Source organism: Pristiophorus japonicus, chromosome 8 (assembly GCF_044704955.1).
Source record: "Pristiophorus japonicus isolate sPriJap1 chromosome 8, sPriJap1.hap1, whole genome shotgun sequence".
Classification (NCBI taxonomy): domain Eukaryota; kingdom Metazoa; phylum Chordata; class Chondrichthyes; family Pristiophoridae; genus Pristiophorus; species Pristiophorus japonicus.
This window is the reverse complement of record NC_091984.1, coordinates 102,670,048-102,690,186: the sequence shown is the minus strand read 5'-3', so window position 1 is coordinate 102,690,186 and position 20,139 is coordinate 102,670,048. Positions and strand designations below refer to the sequence as shown.

Below are 20,139 nucleotides of genomic sequence, written 5' to 3'. Positions count from 1 at the left end.
AAGTTGACAGCAACCATGTGTGGGACCCAGTGTAGTGACCAGATCAAACTTTTGTGTCTTTTTCTGGCTGCCCTTTATAACTGTGATAGGCCTGGTGAGAGAACCTGTTAGCACTCCAAAGGGTGGGCTCACCAGGATAAATGATCTCGTCAGTGGCAGCCCATGGATTAAAGTGAGGGTGGAGGAACAACGCAAAATTTTCACCTATTATATGAAGAATTGCATCAAATATGCAAAAGATGAGGGGTTTGAATGGAATAACTTGGAAATAGACTGGAAACTTGGACATGAAAGTAAAATCTCTAGCAACTTTGTCTGTCCTGTGCTATGACTATACAGTAGATCAGTAATTCTCAATAAAAATTTAAATATCACTCCCAGCATCACGCTTAAGTATCATTAATGGTGATTATACAATAATCTTGTTTTTAAATTCTGGTGTATTTTGGTGTTATGTTTCAAACCCAATAGCACGTTGAGCATGATACCTATCATAAATGAATAGAATGTGTGTTCCATATACAAAACTATTGACTATAGTAAAATAATAGTGCAATTTGTTTCCCTTTTACTTGATTTAGTTTGAAATAAATTTTATGAAAATGACTTATGATAATTAAGTTCAAGAATCACTTCTGAGCTAACATAATCTAGGTTTATTTTTAATCAGATCAAATTCTAAATATAGTGAACATGTCTCACATTGACTATTACAAGGAAAAATTATTACAGGTACTTCGGATGGAGAACGACCATACAATGTCGATTTCAGGATTTATTTCGTCAGTATGTGTACTTTAGGGATTTTTTTTACATGTCCCATTATTGTCTGAAAGTTTACTGGAGCAGGCCCAGAGAGTCTTCAAGTCCACGTTGCTAGTTTTTACCTTCTTGCCTTTCTTCAAGAGCTTTCAAAGATCTTTCTGCCAGTTTTCCATCACAGACAACTGATTTTGGGGGACTCTCCTTTGGGACAGGTAGAACCATTGTGGTGCTCCCCAAAAGGGCACTAGTAGAATGAGCCAAGGAGGTAAACTGTTGACTTAGGCTCGGGTGCTGGAAGGTCATTGTGCTCCACAGGGCAAACTCACTGGAAACAAAGGGGTGAGATCCAGACAAGGTCGGTCTGAAAAGGGTGGACACTGGGTAGTGATTGGGTGGTGTAATCGTCTGAGTGACATTGGGCAAGCTTGCCACAACACTATGGTTATTGGGGGATACCTGGAATGGATCAGATGGGGATCTAAAAGCAGAACTCAGAGACCAAGCTGTAGAGGATAAAGGATAGTGACCAGAATTGTAGTCAACTATGTCCTTAGAGGTCTGTGGTTTGTTGGAACTCTTCGGACCTCCAGATCTCCGTGTGGTACTGGACAATAAGGTTTCAATAGCTGAAACCAAATCATTATTGCAACCTTTCAGCACCAGCTCCAACACAGACTGTTTCTGGTTCGGAAATACCCTGGCTAGAATCTCAATGGGATGCCTTTTGGATTTCCCTGCAGGAGCCATGTCCTTCAGCACATCTTCGGACTTCAAGAACTTCCTGATGTCATTAAAATTATATCTGGTGGCACCTTTAATCTGTTCTTTGTTTTCCTTCTTCCGCTCTTTGTCATTGCTCGGCTCCGGGAGGGGCGATGGTGCATCGCTGTTTTGGGTATCTGTGGATGAAACGGGCTCCTCCACATAACTTTCCAGAATCTTCGGTTGGTTCTTCTCATTAGGTTTTCCCTCGATGTCTTCATAGTCATCTGGCATTAGATAGGTACAATATTTTAATTAAAACTTCGCAGTGAAAGGTTAACGTATAGTACTGTATATAATAACATACAGGAATATATTTCTCAGAATATTGTATTTTGGAGACTACCTTTGTCAACCCCCTATCTTTCTCCGAGCGTTGTCCCAGTCTAACTTTAAACTTGGGTACTGGACTTTTTGAACCCTCACGTTTACACCTGCTTATATCACCAAAGTACATGAAATGGAGGAGACAGATGTATGGAGAGGTTGGTGAGTCCAGTGAATTAACTGCTTCAAACAGTCTCCAGTTCAATGAACACAATGTGCTGCATGCATTCGTTTTGGGTAACCGAGCAAAATTATTTTGAAATACTTACGAAACTATCTGTACTTTCCAATGCACATAAAAGTTCCAAGATATCCTGAATTCTATTTGTGTGTGTTGCTGTACACGCACATTATACTTTCCAAAATATCAGAATTTTACAACACACAATATGGTTATTCAGTCTGGGGCACCTGTGTCAGCTCTGAAACGATTTATATAAGTTTAGCAATACTTTGCTTTTGTACTATATTCCCCTGTATAAAACCTAGGATTCCATATACATTTATACAGCGTTAACAAGTTGCCCTTCCACTTTCAAAGGTTTGTGGTATTTCAGCCTCCAAGTCTCTCTGCACCTATATTATTTTTAAAGTTTTACAATTTATTGCTGAAGACCTCTCTATTCTCACACCCTCAATGTAACAACTCAAATTTTTCTGCATTCAATTACATCCGATCTCTATCTGCCCAATCTACTATGCATGTTCCTCTACACACACATTATACTTTTCGTGACAGTAACAATTTGTTTTAAGATTGTCAAATTCATTTTCATTTCCAACCACTTAAAGCTCATGGAAAAAGCTCATCTAGAGACAAATATTTCAGCATCTATTGTCACTGAAGCAGGCCCGTCGAACCTCCAAGGTTTTTGCACTTCGAGTGCAAGGTCACATTTAAAATATAGATAATATCATATATTTGAAATAGGGGAATTTTAGTTAAGGAAAATCCACCCTCCCAATAAAAGATATTCAAAAAAGTATTTTGCAGGTGTAAGACAGGACACTAACAAGAATCTTACTTTGTTTTTAAACTTTAAATATGACCTGGCTCCGAATCTCTGCGCCAGCCTGCCCAGGGAGCCTAGAATCAAACAAAAGAACTTCCGACAGTTGATTTGAGGTTTAGGGGTAAAATAACTCGATATAATAACTCGATATTTACATGAAAGAGCCGCGCCAGATTTTTTTCGATTGTTACTCAGTTCACAATTAGGATTAACTTTTAGTTGTTTTGAAGGTTTAATGCTTTGTGAATTATAACATCTGTGCCATTAACTACATTCAAATGTAAATCGTATTGATGAGAACAATAAATGAAGGTATAAATAAATCGCCAATATCCTAAAACAGGTGACAACTTGATGGCTCTGACAAAGGATTCCCTTTTCCGTTAGTTAATGCCATTACCGCATCATAACTTAAAGCGAGGGCTTCATTTGTTAACCTTGTAGAGCTACTGCAACTCATGCTCAGTAAAATTAGCAATGCTTAAGTTCTTAATTCATAAAGTAAAAACTGTCAATCACCTGCCAATCAGAACAGTAACGTTCTGAATATGGAGCTAAAACATTGAAATATAATTAAGCAGTCGTCGTTAGACATTAGTGAATGTCAATCGGGATCAATTGTTCTTATATAGTTCAATTCTGTAAATGGCACGTTACGTTAAAGTGTCACAGAAGTGGTCATGTACGGTTTTATTGGAATACTGCAAGTCCATAAAAGTGCTATTTTTTTTCTTTTTTTAAGAAATCCCCAGAAATGATCCCAGCAGCAGGTCTCTCTTTGTTTCACTTGTAACCAGGCAATTTGATCCCTAATCCCTGCGCTGTGCAGTGATTAATCACGTCCCTGGGGCTGAAACGGTAAACGCGGGTCATCTAAACAGATCAATCCCGCTTTTCACCCCTGCGCAATTATCATAACTAGAGCCTCATGCCTTTGAACTCGCCGGCTCTTTGATTTGTTATGTTGAGATTTAACGTGGAAAAACAAGCAGGAAGCCAATTTGCAGTAAGAATAATCAGGCGCTTGAGTGTTCACAGAAAGGGGGATACCAAGTGTGGCTTGCTTTGTTAGTGAAAATAACATCCAGATTGTTGCCTTCGCCGCAAATTGTGCGGCTCCATCTTTCTGCTCATTAAACTGAAATGCAAGTTCCTACTGCTTGTTCGGCGCAGGTAATTCGTGCCCACGTAGCCATGAAATCGTTTTCAAGTGTTTTTTTTGTGAAAAGTATGACATTTGTGTGAACCTTCCTCGAGCGGAAAAAGTTAGTCTCCTGTCAAATCACCTTAAACTTGGTGAAGGTGAGGAGACCTAACAGGTGCCCCTAACCTCTGCATGTCATTGATTCCCTATTCAATTGTGCATTTGGCTGTAACAAAACATTTGTTCAATAAACAAGCATTTCAAATGCTTGGCATGCGCGGTTGTGGCGGTTTGATTTAAATTAAGCTGAAGTGAGTGATTTTCCGGAGTTTGCGCCCAGGCGAGCCAGATTGAATATCGGAATATCGGGAAGGTGCAACGGAACCCACCTGATTTTCCGATCCAATGCACCTAGCGCAGATTTTGGGAAAACCTCCCTTATGATGTCCCTGCAGGGAAGCAAAACGATTCCATTTTGTAGTCTCCCATGTTCATTATTTTTCTACTATTGGAGTGGATGCAAATGGCAGCTAACACAGAATACAGCAACTTTCCCATTGTTGGAATAGGTGCACCAGGCAGGGGCATAGATTACAGTGAACGCCCCATTCTTAGAATATGTGCATCAAGCTGAAGAACACTTAAATTATGTCGAGGTTTTTTTCTAATAAGTTTGTCCCCACGTGACAGTAACTGCGTTTCAAAATATAACTCATTGGATGCGAGACCTTTGGAATGTCCTGAGAGACGTGATAATGCACGGTATAAATGCTAGCTTTGTTTTTATCAGGGGAGGTGATAGTTGAAAAGACTTTCATGAAAGAATGTATTACTCACTTTGTCAACAAACGCAACAAGAAAATATCAACTTTTGTTTAAATAGCGAGTGAGAGGCCACGAATATTGTGTATAACAATCTGGAACAGCGCAGCGCCTCACAGGAGGCGGTAAAGCCAGACACTACTGGCGTCTGATGTTGTAATAGTTGAATATTACTGTATTGCGAAAGTGCAAAGGATGGTTTCTATAAGCCCTTTGCCTTTTAATTGTAGGTTGTTCGAATACACAGAGCGAGCTATGAAAAGCCTTGAAACATTTCTGACCTGAGCTTTCCTTACCCGGTTGCTGAAGTGGGAGCGAGTCCGCAGGCGCCGTCTCCTCCGGTCTGTTTCTGTCTCTACCTGCTGAGCACAGTCTATCCGGAGGGGCTGAGTTCTCGACTCTCTCGGGGGCTGCATACATGGCTCTGTAATCCTCGGGAAGGACCAGATTGCAAGGATTCTCGTTGCTTTGCTGCCTCCTGAGGGCCACCTGCGCGGCCATGACCCGCTGCCTTTCCAGGATGAGGATGCACTTGTCGCAAGTGCAATCTTTGAAGCGGCAATAGCGTTTGTGCCCTTTCAGCCAGGACAACACCCCGTGGTTCCGACACCGAGCGCACTTGGGAGTTCTCTGAGACGGTGCTCGGGAAGACGCGGTGGGCACGTACAGGTACGGTGGACCATAGCTGTTCATGGTAAGAATGCACGTTACAGTTGGGAGTTCTGTACTTTTGCAACACACGGCTCGATGTTCCCCAAGACCTTTTTTCGAAAAGGAAAATTGTATTCAAGCAAATGGTAAAGCACTGGAGCAAGCGCCAGTCTGATTCCTGGAGCAAGAGTGCGATTCATGCATATCCCGGCTCAGCCGCTCGATGTTTATAAGCAGTTACTTCAAATCACTCAAGTGAAACGATTTCTATGAAAGGATCGAAAATCATTTTTCCCCGCAAACCTCTCCCCCCTCCTTTCTTTCTGAGAAGGGTTGAAAGCAACTTCACAATAAAACAATTCTCAATGGGTTCGAGTGGTTGTAGGAGGAGATATAGGTGCAGAGAAAGGGCGGGGCTCACTCCATTCAGAAGGGATTAAAAGCGAACGAGAGCTGGAAGCGAGGTAATAGAGCTAATGGATCACTTCATACAGATCCCCTTTCACAATTAGACTTCTACCCAGTTTCTATAAAACGGAAATGTCCCGCTTTTTAAAAGCATTGCGTTAAATTTTCAAAATACATTGTGTTAATTGTTTATTCCCACGTTGTTTCCATATAAAACTAATAACTGGGAATACCGATATGAGGCGTTCACTCCCATTCTACACTAAATTAAATTTATATTGCGCAAGGTAATTAATTTCCTTTGTATTGTAAATCTAGTTTAAAACTTTATAGACGGCTAGTTATTTATTTCCTATTCTGATGGAGCTGAGAGCTAACCACGCATTGTTTAAATGTATGCATGCATTATAAACAATTTATTGATTTTGTTCCACAATAATTCATCTTACAGTAGTACTCTCTGGGTAGTCGATGCGCTGGACATTGCGTACAATCAGCTCCTTCTGCAACATTTAGTTAATACATAGGAAACAACGCTGATTCGAAGTGGCAGAATTTATGCCGCTTGAGTTCACATTCATGGAAACCACACACCTGAAACCCGTGAGAAAGTGCTCCCCTGGGAACCAAGCCATCGTCTGTGATTTGAGTCAATCCAAACAAAATGAAATTTTATTCTATCCGGGGGCATATGGATGAGGTTTGAAAGCATTAATGATAAAAGTGTATTAAGCACTCCTACATAGGAAACGAGGTGGGAGGGAGCTTGTCTGATAGGCGATCCCCTCACTTCTCTAACCTCAAACCTCTCTCCCTGGCAACCTTTTTTGTCCTATTACTTTGGTCTTTGCTCCCTGGTTCCTACTACGATCAGACAATGCCATCTTATACCCTTTACCTCCTCTCTCCATCCTCATTGTTGAAAGCAGGTTCATTCCTGCCTCTTACCTTAACTCATTCTACCTCGGGATCTCAAAACTGTAGAACGTCTCGCACCACTCAGTTTTCCCTTCCTCCTGCAATCTTCAGCTTTTAAAAAAACAAGCCTGGTATCACCTCGCCAATTATTCCTTTCAATCTTGGTTGTGTCTTACTTTGGAGCTTGGGTCGTTCTTTTAAATAAAAATACTAGTTTTAATAACTGGAGGCACAACATGTCTCCATGGTCCATACTGGAGGATTTCCCAGAATACAATCACTTATACTGCCGCTTACAATTGCTTCTGACCGTCAATCGCGGCTTTTGCTACCACTGTCACAAGCTATTACTTTTTAATGTAACATTTTCATTGGGCTTTAGAAGCGAGAAAAACACGTTATTATTTGCTTTAAAAATCATGATGGATAAGATCGCAGAGACTGGAGTGCATAGTCCACACAGAAAAAAACACGGTTTCTTTTTCTTTTGATTTGGAAATTTATTAGTTGAATCCATCTGAAAAGGGCGCACTTTTGTTAGATCTTTTTTGTTGGTGACACTTTAAGGGTTTGAATTGAAAGAGGCATAACGGGGCAGAATCAGAATTTTGACATGGAATTTTGAGTGAACTTGTCAGTAATAAAAGCGGGCATTACTCCTTACTGGCAAGATTAAGTTTTCAATTGGCTCCAAATCTTTTGACTTCAAATATAAGACGTGCAAAGGATAGTGTACATTAGATCGGACTGGTTGCTCAGTAATACACGTGCGGGTCACCGGGATCGGAGTGATGTATTGAGGCCCAGGGTGTGGTGTATTGGGGGCCCAGGAGTGTTGCATTGGGGACCCAGGGACTGGTGTATTTGGCGCAGAGTGCTATTAGGGCCCAGTGAGTGGTGTATTTGGTGCAGAGAGTGGTATTACGACCCAGGGAGTGGTGTATTTGGCCCAGGGAACGGTGCATTGGGGGCCCAGGGAGTGCTGTATTGGGGATCTGGGGAGTGGTGTATTTGATCTATGGAGTGGTGTGCGTGGACCAGGGAATAGTGTATTTGGTCCAAGGAGTGGTGTGTGGTGTATTTGGTCCAGGGAGTGGTGTATTTGGGGCTCAGGGAGTGGTGTATTGGGGCCCGGGGAGTGGTGTATTTGGGTCCTGGGGAGTGTGCATTTGGTCCAGCGAGTGGTGTATTTGGGGCTCGGGGAGTGGTGTATTTGGTCCAGGGAATGGTGTAGTTGGTCTAGGGAATGGTGGATTTGGGTCAGGGGAATGGTGTATTTGGAGCCCAGGGCGTCGCGTATTTGGAGCCCAGGAAGTGGTGTATTTGGAGTCCGGGGAGTGGTGTATTTGGAGCCAGGGAATAATGTATTTGGTCCAGGGAGTGGTGTATTGGGGGTCCAGTGAGTGATGTATTTGGTCCAGTGAGTGGTGTATTTGGTCTAGGGAGTGGTGTATTTGGGGTCCAGGGAGTGGTGTATTTGGAGCCCATGGAGTGATGTATTTGGTCCAGGGAGTGGTATTTTGGGGGCCCGGGAAGTAATGTATTTGGTCCAGGGAGTTGTGTATTTGGAGCCCAGGGAGTGGTGCATTTGGGGTCCGGGGAGTGGAGTATTTGGAGTCCATGGAGTGATGTATTTGGTCCAGGGAGTGGTGTATTTGGAGCCCAGGGAGTGGTGTATTTGGGGCTCGGGGAGTGGTGTATTTTGAGCCCATGGAGTGATGTATTTGGTCCAGGGAGTGGTATATTTAGAAACATAGAAAATAGGTGCAGGAGTAGGCCATTCGGCCCTTCTAGCCTGGTCCAGGCAGTGGTGTATTTGGGACCCCGGGAGTGATATGTTTGGTCCAGGGAGTGGTGTATTTGGTCTAGGAAATGGTGTAGTTGGTCTAGGGAATGTTGGATTTGGTCCAGGGGAATGATGTATTTGGTCCAGGGAGTTGTGTATTTGGAGCCCAGGGAGTGGTGCATTTGGGGTCCGGGGAGTGGAGTATTTGGAGTCCATGGAGTGATGTATTTGGTCCAGGGAGTGGTGTATTTGGAGCCCAGGGAGTGGTGTATTTGGGGCTCGGGGAGTGGTGTATTTTGAGCCCATGGAGTGATGTATTTGGTCCAGGGAGTGGTATATTTAGAAACATAGAAAATAGGTGCAGGAGTAGGCCATTCGGCCCTTCTAGCCTGGTCCAGGCAGTGGTGTATTTGGGACCCCGGGAGTGATATGTTTGGTCCAGGGAGTGGTGTATTTGGTCCAGGAAATGGTGTAGTTGGTCTAGGGAATGTTGGATTTGGTCCAGGGGAATGATGTATTTGGAGCCCAGGGAGTCGTGTATTTGGAGCCCAGGGAGTGGTGTATTTGGGACCCGGGGAGTGATGTGTTTGGTCCAGGGAGTGGTGTATTTGGGACCCGGGGAGTGATATGTTTGGTCCAGGGAGTGGTGTATTTGGCGCAGAGTGCTATTAGGGCCCAGTGACTGGTGTATTTGGTGCAGAGAGTGGTATTACGACCCAGGGAGTGGTGTATTTGGCCCAGGGGACGGTGCATTGGGGGCCCAGGGAGTGCTTAATTGGGGATCTGGGGAGTGGTGTATTTGATCTATGGAGTGGTGTGCGTGGACCAGGGAATAGTGTATTTGGTCCAAGGAGTGGTGTGTGGTGTATTTGGTCCAGGGAGTGGTGTATTTGGGGCTCAGGGAGTGGTGTATTTGGGTCCTGGGGAGTGTGCATTTGGTCCAGCGAGTGGTGTATTTGGGGCTCGGGGAGTGGTGTATTTGGTCCAGGAAGTGGTGTATTTGGTCCAGCGAATGGTGTAGTTGGTCTAGGGAATGGTGGATTTGGGTCAGGGGAATGGTGTATTTGGAGCCCAGGGCATCGTGTATTTGGAGCCCGGGAAGTGGTGTATTTGGAGTCCGGGGAGTGGTGTATTTGGAGCCAGGGAATAATGTATTTGGTCCAGGGAGTGGTGTATTGGGGGCCCAGTGAGTGATGTATTTGGTCCAGTGAGTGGTGTATTTGGTCTAGGGAGTGGTGTATTTTGGGTCCAGGGAGTGGTGTATTTGGAGCCCATGGAGTGATGTATTTGGTCCAGGGAGTGGTATTTTGGGGGCCCGGGAAGTAATGTATTTGGTCCAGGGAGTTGTGTATTTGGAGCCCAGGGAATGGTGTATTTGGTCCAGGGAGTGGTGTATTTGGTCTAGGGAGTGGTGAATGTGGAGCCCATGGAGTGATGTATTTGGTCCAGGGAGTGGTATATATGGGGCCCGGGGAGTGATGTATTTGGTCCAGGGAGTGGTGTATTTGGAGCCCAGGGAGTGGTGTATTTGGAGCCCGGGAATGGTGTATTTGGTCCAGGGAGTGGTATATTTGGGACCCGGGGAGTGATGTGTTTGGTCCAGGGAGTGGTATATTTGGGACCCGGGGAGTGATGTGTTTGGTCCAGGGAGTGGTGTATTTGGGACCCGGGGAGTGATATGTTTGGTCCAGGGAGTGGTGTATTGGGGGCCCAGGGAGTGATGTATTTGGTCCAGGGAGTGGTGTATTTGGGACCCGGGAGTGATATGTTTGGTCCAGGGAGTGGTGTATTTTGGACCCGGGGAGTGATATGTTTGGTCCAGGGAGTGGTGTATTTGGGACCCGGGGAGTGATGTGTTTGGTCCAGGGAATGGTGTATTTGGGACCCGGGGAGTGATATGTTTGGTCCAGGGAGTGGTGTATTTTGGACCCGGGGAGTGATATGTTTGGTCCAGGGAGTGGTGTATTTGGGACCCGGGGAGTGATGTGTTTGGTCCAGGGAATGGTGTATTTGGGACCCGGGGAGTGATATGTTTGGTCCAGGGAGTGGTGTATTTGGAGCCCAGGGAGTGGTGTATTTGGAGCCCGGGGAGTGGAGTATTTGGAGCCCATGGAGTGATGTATTTGGTCCAGGGAGTGGTATATTTAGAAACATAGAAAATAGGTGCAGGAGTAGGCCATTCGGCTCTTCTAGCCTGGTCCAGGCAGTGGTGTATTTGGGACCCCGGGAGTGATATGTTTGGTCCAGGGAGTGGTGTATTTGGTCCAGGAAATGGTGTAGATGGTCTAGGGAATGTTGGATTTGGTCCAGGGGAATGATGTATTTGGAGCCCAGGGAGTCGTGTATTTGGAGCCCAGGAAGTGGTGTATTTGGAGTCCGGGGAGTGGTGTATTTGGAGCCCGGGAATTATGTATTTGGTCCAGTGAGTGGTGTATTGGGGGCCCAGTGAGTGGTGTATTTGGTCCAGTGAGTGGTGTATTTGGTCTAGGGAGTGGTGTATTTGGTCTAGGGAGTGGTGTATTTGGGGTCCGGGGAGTGGTGTATTTGGAGCCCGGGAATGATGTATTTGGTCCAGGGAGTGGTGTATTGGGGGCCCAGGGAATGGTGTATTTGGTCCAGGGAGTGGTGTATTTGGTCTAGGGAGTGGTGAATGTGGAGCCCATGGAGTGATGTATTTGGTCCAGGGAGTGGTATATATGGGGCCCGGGGAGTGATGTATTTGGTCCAGGGAGTGGTGTATTTGGAGCCCAGGGAGTCATGTATTTGGAGTCCAGGGAGTGGTGTATTTGGAGCCCGGGAGTGGTGTATTTGGAGCCCAGGGAGTGGTGTATTTGGAGCCTGGGAATGGTGTATTTGGTCCAGTGAGTGGTGTATTGGGGGCCCAGGGAGTGATGTATTTGGTCCAGGGACTGGTGTATTTGGGACTCGGGGAGTGATATGTTTGGTCCAGGGAGTGGTGTATTTTGGACCCGGGGAGTGATATGTTTGGTCCAGGGAGTGGTGTATTTGGGACCCGGGGAGTGATGTGTTTGGTCCAGGGAGTGGTGTATTTGGGACCCGGGGAGTGATATGTTTGGTCCAGGGAGTGGTGTATTTGGAGCCCAGGGAGTGGTGTATTTGGAGCCCGGGAATGGTGTATTTGGTCCAGGGAGTGGTGTATTGGGGCCCAGGGAGTGATGTATTTGGTCCAAGGAGTGGTGTATTTGGGACCCGGGAGTGATATGTTTGGTCCAGGGAGTGGTGTATTTTGGACCCGGGGAGTGATATGTTTGGTCCAGGGAGTGGTGTATTTGGGACCCGGGGAGTGATGTGTTTGGTCCAGGGAGTGGTGTATTTGGGACCCGGGGAGTGATATGTTTGGTCCAGGGAGTGGTGTATTTGGAGCCCAGGGAGTGGTGTATTTGGAGCCCGGGAATGGTGTATTTGGTCCAGGGAGTGGTGTATTGGGGCCCAGGGAGTGATGTATTTGGTCCAGGGAGTGGTGTATTTGGGACCCGGGAGTGATATGTTTGGTCCAGGGAGTGGTGTATTTTGGACCCGGGGAGTGATATGTTTGGTCCAGAGAGTGGTGTATTTGGGACCCAGGGAGTGATGTGTTTGGTCCAGGGAATGGTGTATTTGGGACCCGGGGAGTGATATGTTTGGTCCAGGGAGTGGTGTATTTTGGACCCGGGGAGTGATATGTTTGGTCCAGGGAGTGGTGTATTTGGGACCCGGGGAGTGATGTGTTTGGTCCAGGGAATGGTGTATTTTGGACCCGGGGAGTGATATGTTTGGTTCAGGGAGTGGTGTATTTGGGACCCGGGGAGTGATGTGTTTGGTCCAGGGAATGGTGTATTTGGGACCCGGGGAGTGATATGTTTGGTCCAGGGAGTGGTGTATTTTGGACCCGGGGAGTGATATGTTTGGTCCAGGGAGTGGTGTATTTGGGACCCGGGGAGTGATGTATTTGGTCCAGGGAGTGGTGTATTTGGCTAGGTACTCAAGAGTTGTAATACCTGCTAAGGTCTATTTACTGGTGTAAAGGGTTAAGAGACCAGTTATTAGTTACAGACTTTCAGAACAGAAAGCACGTTCAATATTTGTAATTTTACTCCCAACTGAAATTAACACACACACTAATATGATTAAAACTAAAATATAAACTGAACATGCTGGAAATACTGAGCAGGTCAGACAGCATCTGTGGCGAGAGAAACCGTTTCGTCAGAACTGGAAAATGTTCGTGTTCTGACAGAAGTTAACAGACCAGAAATGTTAACTGTTTCTCTGTCCACAGATCCTGCCTGACCCGCTGAGTATTTCCAGCATTTTCTTTATATATTTCAGATTTCCAGCATCCGCAGCATTTGGCCTTTTTGTATACGTGGTTAAAGCTGCTGTGCAGCGAATGGGTTGAGCTGCTCTAATTGCACGGTGAAGTGGAGTTTGTAAATCAAGAATCTGCACTTTGACCTAATTTTCCCCTGGCAGCAGAGTGGCAAGTTCCACGGACAGTTGACCCTTGGTGTCTGTCAGCTCATTTACAGCATTTTCCGACAGCTGTGTATAAATCCTTACTGCGGGCTTTATAGCAATAACCAACACAGAAAGCTCACCGGCAGCGGACACTGAGGGAGCTAACTAGATTGACAGCTACTCTGGAGAGATCAGAGAGCCGAGAGTGGACACAGCCCTCAGCGATCTGGTCCAAGCTGCGAAGGACAGGGTAGCCAACTAGCTGAGAAAAGTAAACGGTTATTATTTTTTTAAAGCAGTCCAGGATCCTGCCCTCATCCATAATTTGCAAATGACATATTCTGAAAATGTTTCAAGAATTCTGCAGTTCTCTTTAAAGCAGCCTGTTGTTTCACAAAGCTTTTTAAAAATCATTTTCACTCACTTGAACAAAACCAGTTTTGAGGCTTTGTCGTGCATTTTAAACTCTGCAGTAATTCCAGTTCCTTACTTGACACAATACTGCTTATTATGTAAAGGAATTAAGGAACCAACTTTGAAACGATCTGGCCTAACATTTTACAGACCACAGCCCCACTTAATATGGCCCAGGTATCATTCGAGGTTAGTATTTGACCGGGTTAGATTACTAATGTTTGTTAATGGATAATTTGCACATGATGTATGCCACCAGCTACTTGCCTCCTTGCATCAGCTGAACAAATAATTCATTGGTTTTTAAAATTCAAAGTATTTATTGTTTTATCTATACATAAATAAATCTCTAATCACAAGTTTTACATCCAAAGTAAAACGTTGCTCGCATCAGATTTTTGGGATCAAGATTTGACAAGGTCATGAGAGATTTCAAAATTGTGCAATTTTTATTTCAAATTGTAAAATGCAATTCCAAGATGTAAATTGCTATCTGAAACCAGTGCAACGTCGATATATATTCACAGTAATGTTTTAGTGTGCTAACGGTATTTTCAGGGCACATCTGTACATTCCGCTGCACCAAGCTTTTCTTTCTTTTGGTAAATTTTTATTAATCAAAAGATGAGGGATGTTAGAACTGACAAATGGAACATCTTTTTTATTCCTTAGATTGAGAATTCTGTATTTTCTGGGCTGGCCACTTTAAAAGTAAGCATATATATTTACAGTGAGGCTCAAGAATGCCACATGTTGGTAGTTTTGATACAGTAATAACAAAATCTACGTTTAGAAATTCAAAATGATCACTTCTGTCTCTCCTTAGCAATACAGTATTTTCTTCCTTCCTGATATTATCTTATCTTTTATTCACCTCTCCCTGCCAACTTGCTACCCGCCTCTCCTAAAGGAAGTGACGAATGTTCAGATCATTGAGTGCCTTGCCAAAGAGGTCACTCTTCATGTATAATTCCATGCAATGCATGTGAGCAATTATGAGGATGTCACATCTAAACACAATCTTGTCCACACGCTTGCATTCTGCAGCAGGGGTTACTAGATAGTAATCAGAAGTATGAACTTTCTCTGTTGTCCATCAGCACCAAGGCCAACGACAGTGACTCCAATTCAGATCACTTAAGTCTGCACAGCCTGGGATTAAAACGTGGGACCTCTGGTCTGAGTGGCTTAGTACCAGAGAATATAAGCGCAGGGAGGTTATGCTTGAGCTGTATAAAACATTAGTTAGGCCACAGCTAGAGTACTGTGTACAGTTCTGGTCACCATATTACAGGAACGATGTGATTACCCTGTAAGGGTATAGAGATTTACAAGGATGTTGGCAAGAGAATTTTAGCTATGAGGAAAGATTGGATAGCCAAGGGTTGTTTTCTTTGGAACAGAGGATGTTGAAGGGAGACCTGATTGAGGTGTATAAAATGATGAGGGGCCTAGATAGAGTGGATAGGAAGGACCTATTTCCCTTAGCAGAATGGTCAATTATCTGGGGGCATAGATTTAAAGTAATTGGTAGAAGGATTAGAGGGGAGTTGAAGAGATTTTTTTTTCACCCAGAGTGTGATGGGGGTCTGGAATTCACTGCCTGAAAGGGAGTTAGAGGCAGAAGCCCTCACCGCAATTAAAAAGTACTTGGATGTGCACTTGGAAGTGTCATAATCTACAAGGCTATGGACCAAGAGCTGGAAAGTGGGATCAGGCTGGATAGCTTTTTTTTGGCTAGCACTGACATGATGAGCTGAATGCCGTCCTTTTGTGCCATAAATTTCTACGTTTCTATGATTTCTACCACACCAGTCACTGCATTCACCCACATAACCATTAAGAGAATTTTATTATTTCAGATACACATTCTCTCTTCTATCTTTTATTTTCTCTTTCTTTAGCAATATTGAAAAGCAAGCACAGCTCTTCAATTGGTATCTACTCTAAAACAGCATTACAGAGAGGAAAAATCCCTGAAACAAATCTTTAAATTCAAACATTTTTATAGTTGTTTTTCATAACCTGACATCCAATGTTTAAAAATAAAAAAAACAAAAATAGTATACTGAATGTGAAGATCTACTCCCCCTAAAAATAAAGCACAGAACTGTGCACAGTTTTGGTCTCCTTATCTGGGGAAGGACATACTTACCTTGGAGACAGTGCAACAAAGGTTTACTAGATTGATCCCTGGGATGAGAGGGTTGTCCTATCAGGAGAGATTGAGTAGATTGAGCCTATACTCTCTGGAGTTTAGAAGAATGAGAGGTGATCTCATTGAAACATATAAGATTCTGAGGGGGATTGACAGGGTAGATGCCAACAGGTTGTTTCCCCTGGCTGGAGAGTCTAGAACTAGGGGGCATAGTCTCAGGATAAGGGGCTGACCATTTACGACTGAGATGAGGAGGAATTTATTCACTCAGAGGATTGTGAATCTTTGGAATCCTCCATCCCAAAGGGATGTGGAAGCTGAGTCATTGAGTATATTCAAGGCTGAGATTGACAGATTTTTGGACTCTCAGGGAATAGAGGAATATGGAGATAGAGTGAGAAAGTGAAGCTGAGGCAGAAGATTAGTAGGCTCTATGGGCCATATGGCCTACTCCTGCTCTTAATTCTTATGTTCTTATGAAAGATACACTATCTGATCTATTGTCTCTGTGCCAAAAAAGTTTCCTCTTCAAATTCAAAACTGTTGTTCCTCCTCCACATGTATGTAACAGAAAGAACTTGGCTTTAGATAGTGCCTTTCATGACTTCAGAACGTCCTAAATTGCTTCACACTCAGGACCTTCTGACTCTGAGGTAAGAGGACTATGACTGAGTTAAGGCTGACACCTAAGTGTCCTACTTATGCTAGCTGGCAGTCAATATAAAAGCAGCTACAAAGGAGAGGAGTTGAGTGCTCTTGTAGCCTTTTGTAATTCATAATAGAATTTAACTGAGTAGCTGAAGATCCAGGCTTCAGCAATCTGAACAAAGCAAGGCCAATTTGTGCTAAATCTGAGTGATTGACAGGCAGACAGTAGCACGAGAAGTCAACAAGCATTAAATTCAGAGAAAAACATCTGACGCAATCAGGACAATGGACAGGAGGATATTTTCACCATGAGACATTCCAAGGCACTTGAGCACTGTGATCCATGAAGGCTAGGGTTTCAGTTCGGGTGATACAACCAACATCAATGTCTTTGTGCTTGGGAAGGGGGTGGGGAGCGGGGGGAGGGGGGGGAGGTGGTGGGGAAATCAACCAGGTGTCCCATAGGTGATCACTTTCCAGAGAGTAGGGATAATGGGTATGGACCAAGAGTGGGCAAAACTGTGGCAGATGAAGTTCAATGTGACTAAGTGTGAGGTCATCCACTTTGAACCCACAAAGGATACATCAGAGTATTTCCTAAATGGTAAGAAGCTTGGAACTGTTGAGGAGCAGAGAGAATTAGGGGTCCAAGCAACGTTCCCTATAAGCTGCGTAACCGTACAGCTCTCTGCTGGCCCCTCGCAGCCCGGGACCTGCTTTTTCAATGTTCAAGTTCATGCATGCGCAAAACTATGAATGGGCCATGCAGCCCCTTAAAGGGGCCGAGCTCCCTCATTATATTACATAGAAACATAGAAAATAGGTGCAGGAGTAGGCCATTCGGCCCTTCGAGCCTGCACCACCATTCAATAAAATCATGGCTGATCATTCACCTCAGTACCCCTTTCCTGCTTTCTCTCCGTACCCCTTGATCCCTTGAGCCGTCGGGGCCATATCTAACTCCCTCTTGAATATATCTAACGAACTGGCATCAACAACTCTCTGCGGTAGAGAATTCCACAGGTTAACAACTCCTTGAGTGAAGAAGTTTCTCCTCAGCGCGGTCCTAAATGGCTTACCCCTTATCCTTAGACTGTGATCCCTGGTTCTGGGCTTCCCCAACATCGGGAACATTCTTTCTGCGTCTAACCTGTCCAATCCCGTCAGAATTTTATATGTTTCTATGAGATCCCCTCTTATTCTTCTAAACTCCAGTGAATACAGGCCCAGTCGATCCAGTCTCTCCACATACGTCAGTCCCGCCATCCCAGGAATCAATCTGGTGAACCTTCGCTGCACTCCCTCAATAGCAAGAACGTCCTTCTTCAGATTGGGAGACCAAAACTGAACACAATATTCCAGGTGAGGCCTCACCAAGGCCCTGTACAATTGCATTAAGACCTCCCTGCACCGATACTCAAATCCCCTAGCTATGAAGGCCAACATGCTATTTGCCTTCTTCACCGCCTGCTGTACCTGCATGCCAACTTTCAATGACTGATGTACCATGACACCCAGGTCTCGTTGCACCTCCCCTTTTCCTAATCTGCCGTCATTCAGATAATATTCTGCCTTCATGTTTTTGCCACCAAAGTGGATAACCTCACATTTATCCACATTATGCTGCATCTGCCATGCATTTGCCCACTCATCTAACCTGTCCAAGTCACCCTGCAGCCTCTGAGCATCCTCCTCACAACTCACACCGCCACCCAGCTTAGTGTCGTCTGCAAACTTGGAGATATTATACTCAATTCCTTCATCTAAATCATTGATGCATATTGTAAATAGCTGGGGTCCCAGCACTGAGCCCTGCGGCACCCCACTAGTCACTGCCTGCCATTCTGAGAAGGACCCGTTTATCCCTACTCTCTGCTTCCTGTCTGCCAACCAGTTCTCTATCCACGACAATACATTACCCCCAATACCATGTGCTTTAATTTTGCACACTAATCTCTTGTGTGGGACCTTGTCAGAAGCCTTTTGAAAGTCCAAATACACCACATCCACTGGTTCTCCCTTGTCCACTCCACTAGTTACATCCTCAAAAAATTCTAGAAGATTTGTCAAGCATGATTTCCCATCATAAATCCATGCTGACTTGGACTGATCCTGTCACTGCTTTCCAAATGCGCTACTATTTCATCTTTAGTAATTGATTCCAACATTTTCCTCACTACTGATGTCAGGCTAACCGGTCTATAATTCCCCGTTTTCTCTCTCCATCCTTTTTTAAAAAGTGGTGTTACATTAGCTACCCTCCAGTCCATGGGAACTGATCCAGAGTTGATAGACTGTTGGAAAATGATCACCAATGCATCCACTATTTCTAGGGCCATTTCCTTAAGTACTCTGGGATGCAGACTATTAGGCCCTGGAGATTTATCGGCTTTCAATCCCATCAATTTCCCTAACACAATTTCGGACTAATAAGGATTTCCTTCAGTTCCTCCTTCTTGCTAGACCCTCAGTCCCCTAGTATTTCCAGAAGGTTATATGTGTCTTCCTTCGTGAAGTCAGAACCAAAGTATTTTTTCAATTGGTCTCCCATTTCTTTGTTCCCCATTATAAATTCACCTGATTCTGACTGCAAGGGACCTACGTTTGTCTTCACTAATCTTTTTCTCTTCAATCTATAGAAGCTTTTGCAGTCAGTTTTTATGTTCACAGCAAGCTTCCTCCAATATTTTATTTTCCCCCTCCTAATTAAACATTAATGATTTGGATGAAGGAATTGAGTGTAATATCCCTGAGTTTGCAGATGACACTAAACGGGGTGGTGGTGTGAGCTGTGAGGGGGACGCTAAGAGGCTGCAGGGTGACTTGGACAGGTTAGGTGAGTGGGCAAATGCATGGTAGATGCAGTATAATGTGGATAAACGTGAGGTTATCCATTTTGGGGAAAAAAACACGAAGGCAGAATATTATCTGAATGGCGGCAGATTAGGAAAAGGGGAGGTGCAACGAGACCTGGGTGTCATGGTTCATCAGCATTGAAGGTTGGCATGCAGGTACAGCAGGTGGTGAAGAAGGCAAATGGTATATTGGCCTTCATAGCTAGGGGATTTGAGTATCGGAGCAGGGAGGTCTTACTGTAGTTGTACAAGGCCCTAGTGAGGCCTCACCTGGAATATTGTGTTCAGTTTTGGTCTCCTAATCTGAGGAATGACGTTCTTATATTGAGGGAGTGCAGCGAAGGTTCACCAGACTGATTCCAGGGATGGCTGGGCTGTCATATGAGGAGAGACTGGATCAACTGGGCCTTTATTCACTGGAGTTTAGAAGGATGAGAGGGGATCTCATAGAAACGTATAAGATTCTGACGGGACTGGACAGGTTTGATGTGGGAAGAATGTTCCCGATGTTGGGGAAGTCCAGAACCAGGGGACACATCTTAGGATAAGGGGTAGGCCATTTAGGACTGAGGTGAGGAGAAACTTCTTCACTGAGAGAGTTGTTAACCTATGGAATTCCCTGCCGCAGAGAGTTGTTGATACCAGTTCATTGGATATATTCAAGAGGGAGTTAGATATGGCCCTTACTGCTAAGGGGATCAAGGGGTATGGAGAGAATGCAGGAAAGGGATACTGAGGGAATGATCAGCCATGATCTTATTGAATGGTGGTGCAGGCTCGAAGGACCAAATGGCCTACTCCTGCATCTATTTTGTATGTTTCTATGTTTCTAAACTCTTTGTCCTCCTCTGTTGAATTCTAAATTTCTCCCAGTCCTCAGGTTTGCTGCTTTTTCTGGCCAATTTATATGCCTCTTCCTTGGATTTAACACTATCCCTAATTTCCCTTGTTAGCCATGGTTGAGCCACCTTCCCCGTTTTGTTTTTACTCCAGACAGGGATGTATAGTTG

General features: G+C 44.5%; 1 protein-coding gene across 1 annotated transcript in view; it reads right to left on the bottom strand.

Annotated features, from left to right (window-relative positions):
- Positions 1–861: 861 nt before the first annotated feature.
- Positions 862–20,139, bottom strand: part of LOC139269146 (doublesex- and mab-3-related transcription factor 3-like) — an 80,435-nt gene continuing 61,157 nt past the window's right edge. Inside the window, exons 4-5 of the mRNA XM_070888247.1 lie at positions 5,130–5,594; positions 862–1,754 (exon numbers count right to left, since the gene is read on the bottom strand). Coding sequence (XP_070744348.1) covers positions 877–1,754; positions 5,130–5,594 — 1,343 coding nt within the window. The 3' untranslated portion in view covers positions 862–876. The remainder of the gene's footprint in view (positions 1,755–5,129; positions 5,595–20,139) is intronic.